The sequence below is a fragment of the Squalius cephalus genome, assembly GCF_949319135.1.
Source record: "Squalius cephalus genome assembly, chromosome: 8".
Taxonomy (NCBI): domain Eukaryota; kingdom Metazoa; phylum Chordata; class Actinopteri; order Cypriniformes; family Leuciscidae; genus Squalius; species Squalius cephalus.
Window position 1 is genome coordinate 31713329 of NC_137129.1, and position 21108 is coordinate 31734436.

Consider the following 21108-nt stretch of genomic DNA (forward strand, 5'->3'; position numbering starts at 1 on the left):
TTTCTTATTCAGTCAATGGACTGAATGAGTTTTCCTTAGTTTAAGAGACTGCAGAAGGGAGTGGTGGGCCGGGCGAAGATGAATAAGCAGGGACGTTATTTAGATTGTGGGTTTTTGCATCCCTCTCTTTGCAGCAAATGTGCATTTCGCAAGATAACCTAGATTATAGTTCATAATGACAGCTCTACTAAAACAAAACCAGTTAGCATATTTTTGCCTGAAAAACAATAGTAACTTAAACCAGCTTTAAGATGGTTTCCTGGTCCTAACTGGTTTAAGATGGTCTCGAAGGTTGTTTAGCTGGTCTACAAGCTGGTCTTCAAACCTGACCTGCTGAAAAGTGCCTAAAACCACTTTAAATCCAGCCAACAGACCATCATAACAAGGCTGGGAGACTAGGAAACCTGCTTAAGCTTATTTAAGGTGTTTTATTTCAGCAGGGTTACTAATGTACTTTTAGTATTCAGTAATTTAGTACTTTTATTTATTTTTAAGCTATCAGAATCACATGGTGTATACTTACGGCTTGCTTACAAAAATCTAATATGTAGTTGTTAACTTGATTCAAAAACGATACATACATTAGGGATACATTAGCATGCTATCAGTATCCAGGGTGCTTTGTTGCGCTGTGGTCACATTTTCAAGTATCCGTGTTTTTAATCGTCCTCTAAAGTAGCGAGAAATCGTTGCAAATTTTATTGCAAGCAGAGCCAGTAGTGACTGTGCGCCAGTTTGGGCTAACTTACATTACATATATTTCCACCAGGTTGGACTGACTGACTACAGTGGCTCACTCAACTCAACTGCATTTTTTTCCCCTTTTTGCACTGAGTACACACAAATAAAATACATTCAAAAAAATTCTGTTATCAGTAAAAATATGTCTTAATGGGTTAGATGTACCCGCTTAAAAAACTTGAATAGGCCAGATGACTTATTACTAATGTTTTTTTTAAATGTTAAAATGTTTTTCGATAAGCTGAAAGAGTTCTAAAATTGCTAAAGTGGTAAATGATTCATCTTGTACTTGTACTCTCCAGAAAGCACTAAGTATTCGATAATTTTTTTTCTAGTCAAGACATCTTCTGTTAGTCATGTTGCACTTCAAATGTTGTGTTGTTCTCTAATCTCAATATATACATTGCATTGAAGCAAATGTTTGCCCCTGTTTTTCGACAAAGATTGCTTATGGGTATTGGTTTTCCGTCTGGTTTTGTCCTCTGGAAGATATTTTTAACACTTTGTTATTTTTGGCCTGGTATTTGTGTATCACTCACCTTGCTTCCTCTGCAGAGGTTGTGGCTTTTAACCACTAACGTTTTTTTGACTCACAGCTATTACTAATAAAGAGTAGAGTGTCTTTTTATAATGCCACCATTTTATACGAATCAAATGGCAGTTCATAAAAAATAAAAAGCTATTTATTAGAGGTGGATGATTGTAAAAGCAGCAGTCTCCTTAAAATATTCACACAGCAGCTTTATGCACACATTCTTTAAGAAATGTTCTGCACCTATGCTCTTTTATCTCTGTAGCTCATTTTTTGTTGCAGTACCTCATGAAATTCTGATTGCACCTTACAGATGCCTACGGTTACAGCCAAAACACCAGCATTTCACTTCCTCTGAGCAACCCCTGCCCATCTTCCCAGTACCACAATCTCCAGACAAGCCCTTCATTGTCAATATCTATCAGTCAGCCATCCTCATTCTCCCCTCAAGATGACATGAGCTCGGTGGGCTACTTCCAAACATCCGGCCCCCGGTCCAATGGAGCTCCCACATTGGAGAGTCCACGCATTGAGATAACGGCTTACGGGCAGTTCCCCGAGGATGAGGTAGAGGAGAACAGCGTTCCCGTGGCCAAGCGAGTCAATTCCATAGTGACATTAACATTGCCAAGTATCGACGGTTATCGTGATCCCACCTGTCTCAGCCCGGCAAGCAGCGTGTCTTCTCGTAGCTGCCATTCAGATGCATCGTCATACGAATCGGGCTTCTCGTACAACTACGACAACTCGCCGCAGAACTCGCCCTGGCAGTCTCCATGCGTCTCCCCGAAAGGTTCCTCATCGCTGCAGTCCTGCACCCTCGGGGCTTCTCCGCGCCATTCACCCTCCGGTTCTCCCCGTGCCAGTATCACAGACGACAACTGGATTGGCACCAGAGGCTCTCGACCAAATTCTCCTTGTGGCGGTAAACGGAAGTACAGCTTTAATGGCGTCCACTCGCAGAAGTACCATCCGTACTCGCCGAATCAATCCCCGGGGCCATCGCCACAAACTTCACCCCGTCTCAGTGTGACTGAGGACACCTGGCTCGCCAACACCAATCAATACACCAACTCTGCCATTGTCGCCGCCATTAATGCCCTCACCACAGATGGATTAACAGATATTGGGGAGGGGATCCCTTTGAAGTCCCGCAAGACCAGTCTGGAGCACAGTGCCTCGATGAACCTGAAAGTAGAACCAGGTGGAGAGGAGACAGGATCCCTGGAGCTTTGCCAGGATGACTTCTCAGCACGCCTGCCCTTCAAAAAAGAGACCTACTGTAGTGGTTTCTTGGATGTACCCCAACACCCATACTGGTCCAAGCCGAAGCCTTACATCAGGTTGGTTGCATATAAAAATTCTTTCATATTCATGAACAAGTAGTTTGCTCTTTTGTCTGTGCTAACCAAAGTTCTCTCTCTCTCTCTTCGCCTTCTTATTGGACTCTCTCACTCTAATTCTTGAAGTCCATCGTTGCCTGCTCTTGATTGGCAGTTGCCTTCCAGTTCAGGGCCGTATAGCCTACAGATTGATGTCCAACCCAAGTCCCATCACCGTGCTCATTATGAGACTGAAGGCAGCAGAGGGGCCGTGAAAGCACTAGCGGGAGGGCATCCAGTGGTTCAGGTATAACTTCATAATCTCTAAAAAGCAGTAGGGTCTCTCAAATGCATAGTTCACTCTGTCATTATTTACTCACCCTCATGTTGTTCCAAACCTGCACAACTTACATTCTTCTGTGGAATGTTTCAATTGTTTTTTTTAGGATGATGCAGGAACTGATTAGTTAGATTAAAATCAAAGTCTTCTAGGTTGATCTCTGCATGAAACAAAACTGTGTTTTTTTATATATATGTTTATATACAATAGATTTGAAAATAAAAAAAAAATAAAAAAAAAATAGAATAATAAAAGGTTTTTAGGGTAAGATTTGTTTACACTTTTGAAAGAAGTCTCTTATGCTCACCATGGCTGCATTTATTTATTCATTTATTTAAAAATACAGTAAAAACAGTAATACCGTGAAATAATATTGCAATTTAAAACAGCGGTTTTCTATTTTAATATATTTTAAAATGTTATTTATTGCTGTAATGGAAAAGCTGAATTTCCAGCCATTACTCCAGGCTTCAGTGCCACACGATTCTTTAGAAATCATTTTAATATGCTTATTTGATGCTCAAGAAATATTTATTATTATTATCAATGTTGTAAACAGTAGTGCTGCTTAATATGTTTGTGGAAACCAATAATTTTTTCAGGATTCTTTGATTAATAGAATGTTCAAAAGAACAGCATTTATTTAAAATGGTAAGATTTCTGTTTCTGTTTATTCAATTAATACAATCTTACTGTCCCCAAACTTTAGAATAGTAGTGTGTGTATATGTGTATATATATGCACTTTAAAACTAAAGCTGCCATTCATTGTGGAAACTGTCAGAGAATGGTCTTATTTTTAACTATTTATTTATAGTCAACATCCTGCAACATCCTCTCCATGTGCTATGGTATATATGGTATATTTTCACTCCCTCATTGTTTTTGTTTTTGTTCATGTAAGGGAACTTCCTTTTATTTGTTTTCTCTGAAGTCATAGTGACACACTGTGATTTAAACCCTTATATTGTTCGTTATGCTGACAGTTCAGGAAGTGAGAGTTGAGGTCTTCTGATATTTCACAAGACTGCAGTGTCTTGGTGTCAGTCCGTTCTGCTCATCTGTGAGTCACACACCTCATTTGCTCTCATAGCTGAATCATGGGTATTCACTGCTCCAGTTGGTTGCAGATGCTCCCTAATGGATAACAGAATACCTAAAGACAGGAGTCATGGTTTTATCTGAAAAACATCAGTGTGGTTGGACATGACTCTTGGGGTATGTGAACCACAGTCTCCACGACCACTTAATTTACTAAAATTGCAGTTAAAGGTGAACTCAACATTTCAGAGTACATCTGTGGCTGCTGGGTTCTTCAATTCAAAATAACGAGGTGCTAATGATTGTGAACACGTGGCTCAGTGTGACTCCCGTCTGAAAAAACAAGGTCCTCTCACCCTCACGTTTTTTTCAGATCCATTGCCGTTTCCGGCCTAGTGCACAGACTGCCTTTTGTTTAGCTAAAGTTCCTCGTACTGCACTGACATCATGTGCAACAGCATCTTGTGGAGGCGTCAAGTCTTCGCTGCTTACAGTTCTGGCAGGCAAGTGAAGGGGAGTGTTCGACGGAGCCTCAAACAAGCTTGTCCCATTCTGTAAACCATCAGATTAGAGAGCACTCTCAGCTGCACATGTTCTTCTTTTATTGTACACCTCCCTTCATGCTCTGTCACCACCGTTGTCCTCCTCTGAGGATCTCAGTCAGTGTGCAAGTTCTTTTGTGACCTTAAGGGGAGTTGTTAAAGTACTTTTGGTCTGTAATCAGTATTTCAATTGAAAGTTCTTCTCATAAAAATCAAATTGACATGTGGCCACAGTTTCTCTAACATTCTTGTTTTATGTAAATCTTTAATGGTGAGTGGAAGTGATATATACTTTTAAGACTGGAGAGGTTCAAGCCTTAACTGGAGGGTCAGGCTTCCCAACCCCCATTCATTTTGGCCCTGATCTCAACAAATTAATCATATTTTCTGAATTTTAAGCACCTACTTGTATGTGTTGCCTACTGTGTGAGTCACTATATCCTCATATTTAGTCTTAGAGCTCCCCTCTTCCCTCCTTCTGTCTCTCCACTTGGGGTTTGGTGGTTTCTGATGGTCAGGATTTTTGGCCCCAGGCTGCTAGAGCCCCATCTCTCTTTCTCTCTCTCCCCCCTGCTCGGGTTCCTGGTGGTTTCTTTCAGATTTTTTGTATCCTGTATGCAGTTTGACCACATGTGCCGTCGGATTGACGGTAGACGTGAGTGTGTAGCCTCTGAAGTAAGCCTGCCGCACCACAGCTATGTGCTTCCACGTCTGCGCTTTAGTCTCTCGGGAAGTTAACTTCTCTAAGAACAGCTCTGTCAACAAAAATCACCGCTGTAACTGGAAGAAGTGACGAAATCCCTAAATATAGGTTGCTTTGTAAGGGCAGTGCTTCCACATTTCTAATATTCAGACTGGTTTTTATCTCGTATGCCTACTGTGATGATCTTTATTACTTTTTTGTTGAGTACTATTTGTAGATTTCTATTAAGTCTTTTTATGGCTTATTTTATCATAGTAATGAGTCTCATTCACTAATAATTGCGTACTCAAGTGTTTTTACTTAAGTGCGCAAAAAGACATACATTTGATCTTACTCTCAATATTACCCTTAATTATAAACTATTTTTAGATTGACCCTGACTACTCATGATTGGTTCCATTCATATTGAAATGCTTATGCATACAGTAGAGATGAGCCAAAACATTATGAACACCTGCCTAATATGCTGTTGCGTGCTGCCAAGACCCGCCGAGACATGGACTCTACAAGACCCCTAAAGGTGTCCTGTGGTATCTGATGTTAGCAGCAGATCCTTCAAGTCCTGCAGGTTGCGAGGTGGACCCACCGTGGATTGAACTTTTTGGTCCAGCACATCCCACAGATGCCCAATTTGATTGAGATCTGGTGAATTTGGAGGACAAGGCAACACCTTGAACTATTCATCATGTTCCTCAAACCATTCCTGAACAATGTGTGCAGTGTGGCAGGGTGCATTATCCCGCTGAAAGAGGCCACTTCTACCAGAGAACACCATTGCCAAGGGTGTACCCGGTCTGCAACAATGTTCAACGTTCATGGCTGGACCCAGGGTTTCCCAGCAGAACATTGCCCAGAGCATCATACTCTCTCCACTGGCTTCTTGTTGTCCCACAGTGCCTCCTGGTGCCATCACTTCCCCAGGTAAATGGCGCACAGGTTCCCCTGCTCCAGGATCCAGTTCTGACTCTTGTGTGCCCATTATAGGCACTTTCGATGCTGGACTGGGGTCATCATATGCGCTCTGATTGGTCTTAGCCATACACAGCGATGCACTGTGTGTTGTGACATATTCGTCCCATAACCATTATTACAATTTTGTGTGACTTGTGCCACAGTAGACCTTCTGTTGGCTCAGACCAGTTGAGATGGCCATCATTGCCCTTGTGCATCAATGAGCCTTGGGTGCCCGACACCCTGTCACTGGTTTATGGTTTGTCCCTCCTCAGACGACTGTTGGTAAAATCTTACCACTGCTGCCATTTCAGAGATAGTCTGACCCAGTCGCCTTGCCATAAGAGTTTGGCCCTTGTCAAAGTTTCTCAGATCTTTATTCCTGCCCCTTATTACGCAAACTGATTTTTTGCTTACCATTATTGGGATTTATGAAAATGTATTTTTTATTTTTTATGTAATCATAAAATATATTCAATATATATTGGCTGCATATAATTTTGTTATGGTTAATGTAGTTAAATGAATATATCACACTTCAAAAAATATTTAAAAAAATATTTTAAATAATATTTTTCATTGTTGCCTTTTAGGATCCTTATAATTGATACTACTTTTATATTTTATCTTCAGATTTTTTCTTCTAATTATCTTAATTTTGCAAGGTATTTTTTTTAGAAGATTTGTGCAAATATAGCCACAGGAGTCTGCAAATTATTTATTTTTTTTTACTTTTTTTTGTGTGGATGTGGGTTTTAGTTGGTTCTAAATTTGACCTTCAATTTAGAAAAAAAATGTGTCAACTTATATGTATGAATCAGTGAATGTATGAATGAAGGTTTTCAGTGTTTTAATGTGCCAAATACAGGCATATGCACTGTTAGTGAATGAGTTCAATGAGAAGAACAGTTGGTCTTGCTCAATATCACATGAGACATAACCTTTTCCAGTAAGAATTTGCTCACTGGATGTGGCCAGTAACTCTTCAACGGAGCCGGCGTTGTAGATCTACTTTTTTTTCCTCAAACTGTTTCCCGCAGATGTGCCACGGAGGTTGAGAGCTTGAGTGGGTGAGAACTGACCCACAGCACTTGGAGGTGTGGACATACGGCTCTGAACTCCGTGCCATGGGCGGATAGAGTTTTGGCATTCCTCTAGTGGGTGATAATGTACTGAAGTGAGGGGAGGGTTCTGGGAGTGGGATCTCTCTGGCCTCTGTCTTTCTGGCCTGTGCACTCCCTTCTGCCTGAATAAACACAAATACCAGGCTCAAACATATCTACTTAAATAAATATACAGACTGGTCCAGACTTTCACCACAGATGCTGACCACCCTCTTTGAGGATCTCCATACATCAGCAGCTTAGACCCAATGTGCTTGAGCTTTAAATATAAATCTTCAAATTTAAAGTCTTACTTCATATTTATGTCCATTTTTCTTTCTTTTTTTTTTTTAAACTTTTTTGTGGTTTTCCTTGTAGAACTTTTTTCAGCTTCTAAAATCAGTCTCTCTTAGTATACAATATATTTGCTAAACAATATACTCTGCCATTCAAAAGTTTTAGTTTTATAAGATTTTTTTTTTGTTTTTCAAAGAAATCTCTTCTCCTCTTATCCTCAAAGAAACCTCTTATGGCTGCTATTATTTGATCAAAAATACAGTACAAATAATATTGTGTAATATTATTACAATTTCAAGTGATTGTTTCTATTTTAATATATTTTAAATTAGTCTTCAGTGTCACATGATCCTTCAGATATCATTCTAATATGCTGATTTGGTGCTGAAGAAACATTTCATATTATTATCAATGTTAAAATGTTATAATCAATGTTGTGCTGCTTAATATTTTTTGTGGAAACCTTTTTTTCAGGATAAAATTAAGTTTAGAAGAAAAGTATTGATCTGAAATAGAAACCTTTTGTAACTTTATAAGTGTCTTTACTGTCGCTTTTTATCAATTTAATGAACTCCTGTTGAATAAAAGTATTAATTGCTTAAAAATCTTACAAATCCGTTTTTTGGTCTAATGAGATTTTAATGTGGGCGGGGCTACCTGCCACAATGCCAAATACATAAAAATAAAGTGACAAAATGAAGCATCACATGTTAATTAGAGCATGGAAGTGATTAATGTCCTAACCAGGCAATTAAAAGTTAAAAAAAAATTTTTTTTTTACAGCAGGTTATTTTGTGTATTATTCAGTTTCTATTTATGCAGGGTCATGCTGGGTAGCCACGCCCACTTTGAAATCTCATTTGTCTAAAATCCCACTTTACATCAAACATAAAATATCTTCTGGGATTGATTCTGCAACCTAATTGTGTCATGTCATACATCAGTTTGTTCACATTGAACTAGAAACTGCTTTGAGCTAGAAATGGGTTACACCACTAAATTCATATTTGTATCTTTCAGCTTCACGGCTACATGGAGAGTGAGCCTTTGACCCTACAGCTGTTCATTGGGACGGCAGACGACCGTCTTCTCCGGCCTCACGCCTTCTACCAGGTCCACCGTATAACCGGGAAGACCGTGTCCACACCAAGCCACGAGGTCATGCAGTCCAACACCAAAGTTCTTGAGATTCCTCTCCTGCCCGAGAGCAACATGAGGGCCATGTGAGTATATTTCTCAGAAAGATGCTAAGAAAAAGAAAAAAACACAGAAAAGCCCGGTGAGGGAAATGTTTGTACCACATAATTCTGTATATCCACATGCATCCTGTGCATATTTCCTGCAATAAACAACACTGAAAAAACCCTCAGTTTTACCGCCAATTCCCCTGTTGTGAAGGCAGTTGCTTAGCAGAAGTGTGTTTTTGTGCGCGCACGCTTTCGACAGAGTCCCAGCGCTGTGGGTTTCCCTTGTATGAGCTCCAGGGCTCGTGTTACAGGAGGCCTCTGGTCGCGTGGTGCCTGTAATGGCGCGCTGGGGTCTGTTCTGCAAGCCAGGCGGTAGCGGTCTTACTAGCTCAGCATTTTCTCTTCACTCTATAATGGATGTAACACTTAACTTATACAAAAAAAAAAACCACACACCCCTCTGGATCCTGTTTCAGAGCCTTCTGAGTAGCGTTCCCTCTTTGCCACGTTTCTGTAGTAAAGCCAAAAAATGGTTATGCCCCATGTTTCAGTGCAGTTTAAACAATTTTAAAAAGAGAATTATATTTTGTGCCTTGTATATAGAGTTTGGTTTGGACGCATAGTACTGGAAACTCAACACGGGCTTCACACTTTTTAAAGCATGTTTTTTTTGAGAAAGGAATGACGAATGTTATTCAACAAAAAAATCAGGATGACAACTAGAACACAGTGTCCTCGTCCTCACCACGTAAACATGGGAATGGTAATATCTGATGTTCTAGTATATGTACTGTGTTGACAGATCACTCATACTCTGTGATTGTTTCTCCAGTTTTTCAGAATTTTTTTTTTTTGTCAAAAAGTAAGCTTTAACATTATTACTCACAGATGAATCTTAAATAAAGGGCTCTACATGTTTCTTCAATGAGATTCTAAACTTGAAAAGGCTTTAAAGCAAGTATTTACACACTTTGGCTTTCTGGTCTAGTTGGAGGATTTGTACGTTTAATGGAGAAAGTAAACTTTTTATGTATTTTTAACAACATCTCTGCCATGTCAGGAGCAGAAATTGGAAGGGACGAGAGAGAGAGAGAGAGAGAGAGGAGAGAGAGAGAGAGAGGAGAGAGAGAGAGAGAGAGAGAGAGAGAGAGAGAGAGAGAGAGAGAGAGAGAGAGAGAGAGGGCATGTATTTATGCAGTGCAGAATAAGAGCCAGGCATAATTTTGGCAGAAGTGGTAATAAAAAAAATTCAGGCAATAAATTAAACGTTTACTCTGTTCCGAAAAAATGTTTATTAAACAACTGTCTAACGATATTAACCACACATTTTTGTACTTCTGAAAGGATTTGTTGAGTCTATTCCTCAAACATTAACGTTCTTACTGTGCCACAGAATCGACTGCGCTGGAATTCTCAAGCTGCGTAACTCAGACATCGAGCTCCGGAAGGGCGAGACAGACATCGGACGGAAGAACACGCGTGTGAGGATGGTGTTCCGTGTCCACATCAACCAACCTAATGGCAGGATGGTGTCCTTACAGGTGGCATCTAACCCCATTGAGTGCTGTGAGTCATGCCACTAAATCTCACTAAATCTTATTTTTGTGCATTTGTCTTTTTTTCTTTTCAAACCCATGATCTTGCTAGCGCTATCCTCTACTGACAAGAATGCTGTAATTAGATGGATTGAATCAATAAATCAAAGACAGATTTTGCTCATTATATAAATTAGACACCCCCCCCCCAGATCGATCAATTGCTTTGAGGTAAATAAGAAATATCATTAGAAAATGAGCTCAGCTCATAAAATGTGATTGATTTCTGGATTATTCCCAAGTTAATGGCAGAACATGTATGAAAGACATATAAATCATATGGAAGAGGCCTGTCAGATGTACAATTTCTGAATGATCACAGTGTCCACAAAATGGTTTTCAACACTGATAATAAGAAATGTTTCTTGACCAAATCAACATATTCAATTAAGGAAACAGAGCATCCTATTTCTGATGTAAAATTCAGCTTTGCCATCATAAGAATAAATTACATTTTCACAATATTATAGTTTTAACTGTGTTTGTGATCAAATTAATGCAACCTTGTTGAGCACGAGATATTTAGAGTTTTACTGAGATTTAGCTCTTTACCCTACCATTGTAGAAAGTACAGCTGTATATATATGTAGAGTTTTGAATGATTTTGCACATTTACATCTCTTTTCTCACTTTCTTTCTGTCTCTTTGTCCTTCTTGCAGCCCAGCGCTCGGCACAGGAGCTGCCCCTCGTGGATAAACAGAGCATGGAAAGCTGTGCCGCCTCAGGGGGGGAACAGATGCTTCTCAGCGGGCACAACTTCCAACCCGACTCCAAGGTGGTGTTTGTGGAGAGAGCACAAGGTAGGGAACACACTTGGAGGGGTGTGTGCGTGTGTGTGTGTGTGTGTGTGTGTGTGTGTGTGTGTGTGTGTGTGTGTGTGTGTGTGTGTGTGTGTGTGTGTGTGTGTGTGTGTGTGTGTGTGTGTGTGTGTGTGTGTGTGTGTGTGTGTGTGTGTGAGTGGCCTCACTGTTGGGAGGTTTCTGAAGATAAAGCTGTAGGGACAGGCTGAATCCCAATTCACATACTTCCCATATGTACAAGGAAATACGTAAGGTGCTGACGATGGTAAATAACATAGTTTTGAGCATGATGTAAACCTGTAAATGAGCATTGGTTTATAATTAGGCCCACAAGGAATCTCTGCATCATTTGCAAAGTATATCTCCCACCCCTTGCATGTTATTGAAAAATGTTTGCTTATTGATTATGCTTTTAGTTACCAATGCATGTCTAGTACACTTAATTCCATTTAACACATCACATTTTACCATATATAAATTAATTTAGCAGATTTTCCCCCAAAAAACAAAAACAGATTCTGTATGGGCCTGGTCTATTACTATAAAGATATTATGTTTCGATCCATTGCAAACCAATCCTCTTGCATAGTGCAAGGGGATCTGGACAATATTTGGCCAAAAAGCATGTGTGGGTGTCATATGGCCACATTTGGCATGCTGTTTTCAACGCACCATGATTCGGGATGGATACTAATCTTGCATACTGTATAGGACGGACAGTAAGCAAACTGTGTGGAATGAGGGACTGCTTAACTACATTTAAAGTTAGTTAAGTATCTATCTATCTAATATATAAATACATATAAATACATTTAAATGACTGACTATTAGAATACAGAGAGGTTCAAAATCACTCTACAACTATAACACATTTCAGCAGCTTCATTTTATTTTCAGTTCCCCTCTTCACAGGTAAAACAATGAGGCCATTTCCTTCAGCTTTGTGTTACGGATCGCCAAATATCCAGAGTGTTTTCCAAAACCTGTTTGTCAATGTTTGAATGAACACTTAATCCCCTCCCAAAATTATCCCATTGGTTTAGCCAATATTGTGATGCGCTGCGCAAACAAACACATTTCAGTTATATTGATCAATTAAATCAGTTCCAGTCCATAGTCCAGTGGAAGTAAAAGGATCCAATATGAATATCTGCCTCCCTGGGCTTGATGCGGTAGTTTATCTCTCTGTTATAGTCATGGGGGTCAATGTTTACTCATAAGAGCTTTTATCCTGTGACGGGCCCCTAGAAGCTGTCTAGTATATGTGGAAAAGTCCTGCTTTGTCCTTAAACTACTGTCAGCAGTAGTAGTTAGTTGTCGTTCAGTAGTGTGTATGTATGTGGTTGCTTTCTCCAGATAGAAAAACCCTCCTACCACTCTCTCTATCCCTCCTTCTTCCCCGTCAAAATATCGCTCCCTATGCCAGAGTGCCACATGTGGAGCACATTAATGCGCTGTATTTTTAACCCAACAGATTTACATTTCCAGAACTTTCCATTGCCTGTGCTGCCCAGGAATGGAGCCCAAATAGAGAGAGTGTGCAGTCTGTCCCTTGTGTCTGGGCGTTTGTTTTGATTTTTTTTGTCTGTCTTTATTCAGATCTCTCTCTCTCTCTCTTTTTCCATATGGAAAATAGAAGCAGTAGCCCTTGACTGTTGATACCTGAGATTTACAAACAGTCATTTCCTTGATGAGTGTGTCAAAAAAAAAAAAAAAAATGGAAGAAAAAAAAAGAGAGGAGGTGCAGACAAGGGCAAGGCCGAGTAATGTAAACACTCTGGATATTTGGGGATCCGTAACACAAAGCTGAAGGAAATGGCTTCATTGTTTTACCTGTGAAGAGGGGAACTGAAATGAAATGAAGCTGCTGAAATGTGTTGTAGTTGTAAAATGATATTGAACCTCTTTGTATTCTAATAGCCACTAATTTATATGTATTTATTCTTATATAATTTTTATATAATAGATGGATGGATGGATGGATAAAGGTTGTTGTGGATTTACTAATGAATGAACATTTGTTTAAGTTACAGCATCAATAACATGCTGTCAAACCCAGAGACATTTTTGGTTTGTGCACATATTTGCGTAGGTGTTTGTGTAAAGGAGAGAGTGAGATAGGGAGGGCATGTGTGTGCTTGCCGACAGAAGGGTGTGTGCTCTTGTTTTTGAGAAGGGTTTCCCCGTGTCTGGCATCTGCTGAGGATTCTTGGGCACTCCTCACATGGAAACACCCCTGAGCCAGCCCACCATTGGCATCAAGAGCCAACAATCAATCTCTCTCTCTCTCTCTCTCTCTCTCTCTCTCTCTCTCTCTCTCTCTCTCTCTCTCTCTCTCTCTCTCTCTCTCTCTCTCTCTCTCTCTCTCTCTCTTTCTCTCTTTCTCTCTTTCTCTGTCCAGTTTTCTAAAGACAAAACTTTTCCATTATCATTTTTCATGAGCTCGGTCACATGCTCCTGACTCATTGCCTTATAATGTATTCCCCTGTATTTGCATTTACCATCATCTATAAAACTTTGGCTTCTTTAAAACTGGGGAACATTCAGTTTTTTTAGGAAGGGAAAGAGGCGTTTCAGCCTCTGTTTAAATTTTTAAATAGGATTTCTTCATTGGTTAAACGATATTAAATTAAAATTAGTTGTTGTTTCATCATTTTTAAAGGAATAGGTCACCCATAAAATTCTGTTATTATTTACTCACCCTCATATTTTTCCAAACCTGTACCTCTTTCTTACTTGAGACACAAAAGGACATTTCTGGAGAAAATATCCATATAATGCAATTGTATGAGGATCCAAAATGAAATATAAGCCATTGGAATGGTCCAACTTGTGTAATATATTTAAAGTCTTTTGAAGCCATACAATAGTGTGAGGAACGGAACAAAATATAGAATAGTGGCCAAGATATACTAAAACGATTTACATGTTCCATGGAAGAAAGAAAGTCATACTGGTTTGGAACGACATGAGGGTGAATAAATGATGACAGAATTAAAATTTGTAGGGTGGACAATTCCTTTAAAGCATATTAGACTAATATTTTTGTTGATCAACATCATAACTGACAATGAAAAGGTGTTGAAATTAATCTGCGGTCTGTAGCGCTGTGCAGTCTGTCTCTGTGGGTTCAATCTCGAAGGAAAGGGTTGTTTTTGTTATGAGTAAAGAGGGGGCTCCTACAATGACTCACACACAGGGAATCCCTCTGTCTCTCTCTCCCTCTTTCTGACCATTGCTTCCTCTCAGCTGCAACGTGACTTCATAGACTCTTTTCCCATCTGTGCTTGGAGCGTCTTTTAAATGGAAACTCATAGACAGTATAATTAATATGCAAAAGGAGAGGAAAAATAGTGAGACTGAGAGAAAGAAACAAGTTTAGGGATTTTTTTTTTTTAAACTGATTGGTAATACACTATTGAAGAAGTATTAGAGTAGAGTAGATATTTAGGATTTATTTAATTTGATTAATGCAGTTTGAAGAGAGATTTTAAGGAAAGCTATGGGGTTTCCAGGATGTTCTGCTTTAACTGCTTGGCAGTTGCTAGATTGCTTGCATGGAGTTATGGGTGATTGCAAGGGCATTGCTTAAACTGTAGACAGATAGATAGACAGGTAGATGGATGATGAATGGGTAGATAGATAGATAGATAGATAGATAGATAGATAGATAGATAGATAGATAGATAGATAGATAGATAGATAGATAGATAGATAGATAGATAGATGGATGGATGGATGGATGGATGGATGGATGGATGGATGGGTAGGTAGGAAGATAAGGTAGGAAGGTAGGCACTTGCTAAATGTAAAATAAAAGGCCACAGAATAGAATAGAATAGAATAGAATAGAATAGAATAGAATAGAATAGAATAGAATAGAATAGAATAGAATAGAATAGAATTTCAAGATTAATGAAGTCTTTAATGCAGTAACTGCTCAGCTCCTTATCTCTCGTCATTGATACTTCAGTGCATAAGTGTACTGCAAGACTCTTTGTATAAATGTGTCTGCTGAAATGATCTGGGCACCATCCACATCAGAGTCATCCGTGATTAATATGTGTATGTTACTAATTTGAGTTCAGTGTCTAGTCTAGACATAATCAGACACCTCAGAGAAGTCTTCATTTTGGCACACGCTGATGACTAAAGATAAGACATCTCCTTTTCTTTCTCTGTAGACGTAGACAGAGAGGAAGAGGGAGAGAGAAGAATTGCTCAACTTTAAAGTTCTTCAAGTTGGCATCCTCTGATACATATCAGGTTAATAGTGTTGGAGAGCTCACGTTGTCAGTGGTGGAGCGGCTTGTTGACTTTGTATGCAAATTCGTAACAACAGAACTTAACGATGTTTTTGTTATCTTTATTTGACACTGGCCAGGGATGTGATCTATGGTGGTTCCTTTGCAAATCAAAATTTTTCCATTGACTGGAAATGGGCTATGTGTTTGTGTATGTGTGCTTGGCCCTGATGTGTTACAGTTAATATGTGTGTGTGGGTGTGTTACGGAACAGTGGGGATTCCTAACAGAAGGGAAAATAGAGGGCAAAAAAAGAGAGAAAGAAAGAGGCAGACACAAAGAAACTCCCTCATGAGAGAGGAGCGTTTTCACATCTGGACTCACTGGACTTCACTGCCTGCTCAGCTGCAAAACCACTTAAAATTCTTTTTCCCCTCTTTCTTTGTGCATTGGTGTGTGAGTGCATATGATAATGTCTTCAGAGGTTGCATGGCCAATGCTTTGACCTGGAGCTTATTATTCTTACCAATTAGATTAAGTTATCCAGGTATAGACCTGTGTGTGTGAATGAGTCAGTCTTCATTAGAACAGTTATTTGAAGTAGATCAGTCTGCACTCATGGGTGGTTCCAGACAGCTCAGGTGAATATTGTTCTCAGCTTTTGTCCATAGAAACCTTCTATACCAAATACTTGGTGCTTAATCAAACAGGCAGATGGTAGTTTATTCACATTTTAAATGCATCACCCAATTTTGTGTTGCACAAGTGAACTAATTTGAATTATTGGTCAAGACTCAAGAGTTGGTTCCCGGTAACTCCAGATTTCTACTAAAACGGTCACAAATGCGACTAAATAATTAAAATTTGCGACAGTCTTTTAAAATCCACTTTGAATCTTTGTGTCCATCTGTTTAGAATATATTTCAGTGTATTTGGAATATATGCCACATATATTTTTGACACTTTTGCAGACCCATACAGAAAAAAATGCATTGAAATATATTCTGAAATATAACAAAAATATATGATGTTAAGTGTGAAATATATTTATTGGGCCAATTTCAAATATTTGCATATATTCCAAAATATATACTGAAAATATATTTCAAATATATTTCTTTTGTGTATGGGACAATACTAGTTTTCAAACTATTTGGTACTAATGGGTGTATAATCAAGTTCATGTAACTAATACCATCATAGGCCTCGATACACACTTTGGTGGAGCCCGCATAGTCATAGTATCTTTATCAAAGCACACGGAATTTTTTTTTTGGAATTCTGTCATTTGATGTAACAAGTTTTGTTTTACCATCATCCACCTGGCAAAAATCTAAGGAGTTTTTCAAATCCCCAACCTTCCATATTAGCAATTGTAATAGTGCTGTTTGCCTTCACAAACATTACTAATAATGTTGTTAGTTGCAAGTCGTTTCTATGGGTCTTCTGTGTGAGATGAGTTTGTTCTGGAGAAGCTTCGTGAATGAAAATCTCATGTGGGTGTCCGCCTTTCACACTTCAGAACAATAACCTCCGTGTGAAGGAGCCTTGAGGTTTGGCTCGTCCTCAACAACCCTCGGCAACAATGGCGCACTCTCACAAACAAACCAATCGTGGTCGCAAGCCTCAGGGAATCCCTGCATTGTCTCCTCATTAAGGAGCAACAAAAAAAATTATATTATACATTTATAAAGAGACCATCCACAACAATGGCCTGGCAGAATTTGATGGCTTTTATTGTTTTTCATTTAAACGCAATGAAAATGAATATTTTTCAAGCACATTTTAGCGTTTTAACGTGGCATAGAAGAGCAGCGCTACTCGCCTGAAGACTCCACAGCTGCTGTTCATTAGCACGTTCTGGAAAACTGGCTTGCTTGAGCATCTGCAATTAGGGTCATCCCAGCCTAAGCTCCCCTTTCTCTCTCGTGCCATACGCTGATCCCTTTTGCCCAGAGGAGGAGGGGGGAGTCGCTCTCCGCTGCAGGAGGACAAGGGAGTCTATTCACAACGCTGTGGCGAGCAGGTCTGCATTGCCGCATCTGTGTGTGTTTACAGTACAACAGTCTGAGGGAGGCTTTTGGACGCGCACTACCACCACCCATCTCCCTGACTGCCTACTACCCCGACCGCCTGGGGCACTAAGATTTCTTTTTTGTGGCCCTCCCTAATCAACAACACAACAGTGCTTTTGATTCTGAACTGGGCTTAGGGGGAGTTTGACAAGGGCAAACTGATCCAGAAACTTGGCTCCACAAGTTAGCTTTTGAGTAGTATTCGGCTCTTTTAGAGGTATTTGCTAAGACCTAATACTTAAAGGGATAGTTCACCTAAAAATCATGATTTACTCGCCCTCATGTCGTTCCAAACCTATATGACTTTCTGCTGTGGAACATAAAAGAGGGTAGTTCATTCTGTGAAAGTCCAGTGGTGTCCAGTGTTGTTTTGGACTCTTCTAAAGTTAATCATAGGCCCTGCATAACTCTTCATAATATCTATAAAATATAGGTTTGGAACGACATTAGGGTGTGTAAATGATGACACAAGTTTCATGTTTGTGTGAACTTTCCCTTTAAGTATTAAACTTCGACGTGTAGATCATTGTGAATCCTGTGGGTTTCTAAGCAATCAGACTTTTTTCACCTGGTGGACAAAAAATGTTCTATCTAGGGACCAGAATATCATAGAGACTTGGGATGGGCTTTTTTGACTTGGATCAGTAATCAACCACTCTAGCAACCCTGCTGAAAACCAAATCAGCGATTGCATAGCAACACCCCTGGCACGCCTCTGTTAAATCCTAGCACATACAAGGTTTTATACATACAAATACCACATGTAAAATCTTGTTAAAGTTTGGTATTTGAAATATGTCATGTTGACCTTGGCTCTTAAGTAAAGTAGTTCAGGATTTTTATCAGTAATGGTCTTGTATGCTTCTCTCTGAGCAAGTAGTCTGATATGGCGTGGTCAAGGCAAGGCTCACGATGCACACTTTTGTCGAGTCCGCACTGAAGCAAGCTCCGCAGCAGCCTTCTTCCTAACAGTCAAAGTGGTGTTGCGTCTCGTAGGAAGACCGCGAGTGGGTGCCATTTGGGACAGGGCCAATAAAGAGAGATTTACTCATTTAAATAAATTGAAATTAATGAATCAGTTGATTAAAGTATTTCTTTAGTTAATCAGATATTACACATCTTGCCGAACAATGTGCAAATATAATGCATGCTATATATTGTATGCAAAAGTTGCTGAATAATTATGCAAAAAATATTACTGAATATTACAATTTTGTTTTTTTCATATATAAAATGTATAATTATAAATAATACTACATATTATTTTAGTATTGTTATTCATAATAAAAGTATTAACATTGTAATATCATTATAATTGTTTGTACAGTTTTTTTAAACAATACTGTTGCTGTTTAGACAATTTCTTGCATACAGTATCTAGCACAACTTATATAAACTTTAATTTGCACATAAATGTTTTTCCAAAATGGTTGTTTCTTGCAGACCACCAAAAGAACTGAGGTTGAGAGGAAAGTCTAGAGTCGAGATGTGAAAATAAAAGGACAGTATGACATTATGCTGGTGTACCGCAGATCTCCATAATTCGGGGCCCCATCCAAGTGGTGATGTCATATACAAGAGTTTGTATTAGGGGTGAAATAGTATCACTGATGGAGACAGACAGTAATTTTGGTCAATTTGGCGCTCTCGAGTAATTTTCTGTTTATTTTTTTGGAAACACAATTTCAGTTCATCTTTCTTATTTTGTCATTTCTTACAAGTAGTGTATATGTCTTAGAATCATAAAGTCTGTGTGAACTGTATATGTGCCACTTTGATGTGGAGTAACATTGCTGTAGATAGACGAATTTAACCATAATATAGTTGGTAACTTCATGAAACTGATCTGAAAAAGAGCAGGAGCAAAAGAGAAAGAGAAGGAGACAGTGGCAATGGAGGTTCCCTCTAGCATCGCATTACCTTCCAGCAGTAATGACAGACCGTTCTACCACATCACAGACCACAGCGCGACTAGCCAGGGGTGCCCTCACTGTCTGCCCACGAAAACTAAGCTTTCTTTTAAAATGCAATCAAAATAGTCTCAGCATTCCATCTTTAAAGTCTGAATAATATGTCTGGAATAGTTTGAGAACCTCCAATGGAAAATTTCCCCCGATGCCAGATTCATTGCAATCAGACGTTACTACAGTATTGTTAGCGCTCCTCTAAATCTGACGCTGGATTACCCATTCCTTGCATATGCTGTTGAGTAACGTTATGAGAACTTGACAAGTCATTTGTCTTAAAGCTCGACAAGCAATTTGTCTGACTTGAAGCCTGAGACCTCTTATAAATACTTCACTGAGGTGAGAACAATACATTTGATCTTTCTCAGCGGTGTAAATAAAGCACTCAATGTCTAGGAATACAGTCTTCAGGGTCTCCTGGAGCATATTTGTCATAGAAAATTATCATGGAAAACCAATACAGTCTTTTCCACCGCATTCTGTTTAAACCCATGAGCATCATCAATGTGAAATGTATGATAGCAATATGCAATTATGTAAAAATATGACTGCAGACAAGCCAATGGAAAGTTTAAAAAGATGCGTTGTCTATTGTTCTAGATAATATTCGACGAATTTCCTTTCTTCTGCTTTCTTTCTTTACTTTTAATCTTTCTTAGACACAATGATGCTTTGTTTTCGTGTGTGCGTCTGTGGTTTGCCCTAGCGGGTCGCTGCTGTGACCAAACTACCCTGCGGTTTTCTCCTGTTTTTACGGTCTAAGTAAAAACGTCTTTTCAGTGATGTCTTAACTAAAAATAGCAAACGAGACCTTAATATGTCTTTTGTTCCCAAACGTTTGTGTGGGAAAGCCTGTTTGCATCAAAAAACCGGAGGCTGAAAATAGTTAAATAAAACTTTTTTTAATGAGGAGAGATTGGAGATTGAGAGAAAGGACAGATGAGAGTCTGTGACGCGTAAGCGCGCCTCACGCTCTTTAGCCAAACAGCCGTTGCTCATTATCTGAAGCAGAGTTTACCAGGCCTTTTATTGGACCCTTCAGACACTATTTGTCATGAGTTGCGAGATTCCACAAGGGGCTGATGTAAGCGACTGGTCCCTCCATAGCAAAAGCACGTCACACGCACACACTTCTTGGCTATGGTAAGATCATTAGGATTGCATCAGCCCCCCATCTGCCCGAGCGGGTCAGAGGCAGACAGGACATGATGTAATCTCAAGGCTGACTGCAGTATAGCGATTGCTCTCGTATAGACTTTTGGGATTTCTGCTTCTTTTATGTTGTACTGATGTTGTCTACGGAAACGGGTCTCAATTGGTCTTGCCTCAGGACCCAGATGTCCAGTGGTGACTCAACACAATACCAAAATCATATTTTCTTTCATAAGCAAAAAATAAATATATATCTATATCTATATATATGGTAACACCTATGGTAACACTTTACTTAAAGCCTTTATATATAATACATTATAAAAGTATTCAGAATGCATGTTATAATGCATTATATCCTTTTAAAGATAATTGTAACCAAAGTTAAAAGGCTATATTTGAAATTGGTGGGTTGTTATGTGTTTTAATGCATTATACTTTCTAAAGGTGTGTTCAGTGAATAGGTAAGTCATATAATGTATTATAACTGTGGTTACAATTATTCATGAGAACATA

At 39.2% G+C, this 21108-nt stretch overlaps 2 protein-coding genes across 2 annotated transcripts in view; one reads left to right on the forward strand and one right to left on the reverse strand.

Annotated features, from left to right (window-relative positions):
* LOC307162827 (riboflavin transporter 2-like) overlaps nt 1-21108 on the reverse strand; it is a 285939-nt gene that overhangs the window by 219653 nt on the left and 45178 nt on the right. The window lies entirely within an intron of this gene.
* The window catches only part of nfatc1 (nuclear factor of activated T cells 1), a 39492-nt gene that overhangs the window by 1113 nt on the left and 17271 nt on the right, over nt 1-21108 (forward strand). The window contains exons 2-6 of the mRNA XM_079878942.1: nt 1587-2616; nt 2743-2902; nt 8592-8794; nt 10152-10324; nt 11014-11154. Of these exons, the coding sequence (XP_079735068.1) occupies nt 1587-2616; nt 2743-2902; nt 8592-8794; nt 10152-10324; nt 11014-11154 (1707 nt within the window). The remainder of the gene's footprint in view (nt 1-1586; nt 2617-2742; nt 2903-8591; nt 8795-10151; nt 10325-11013; nt 11155-21108) is intronic.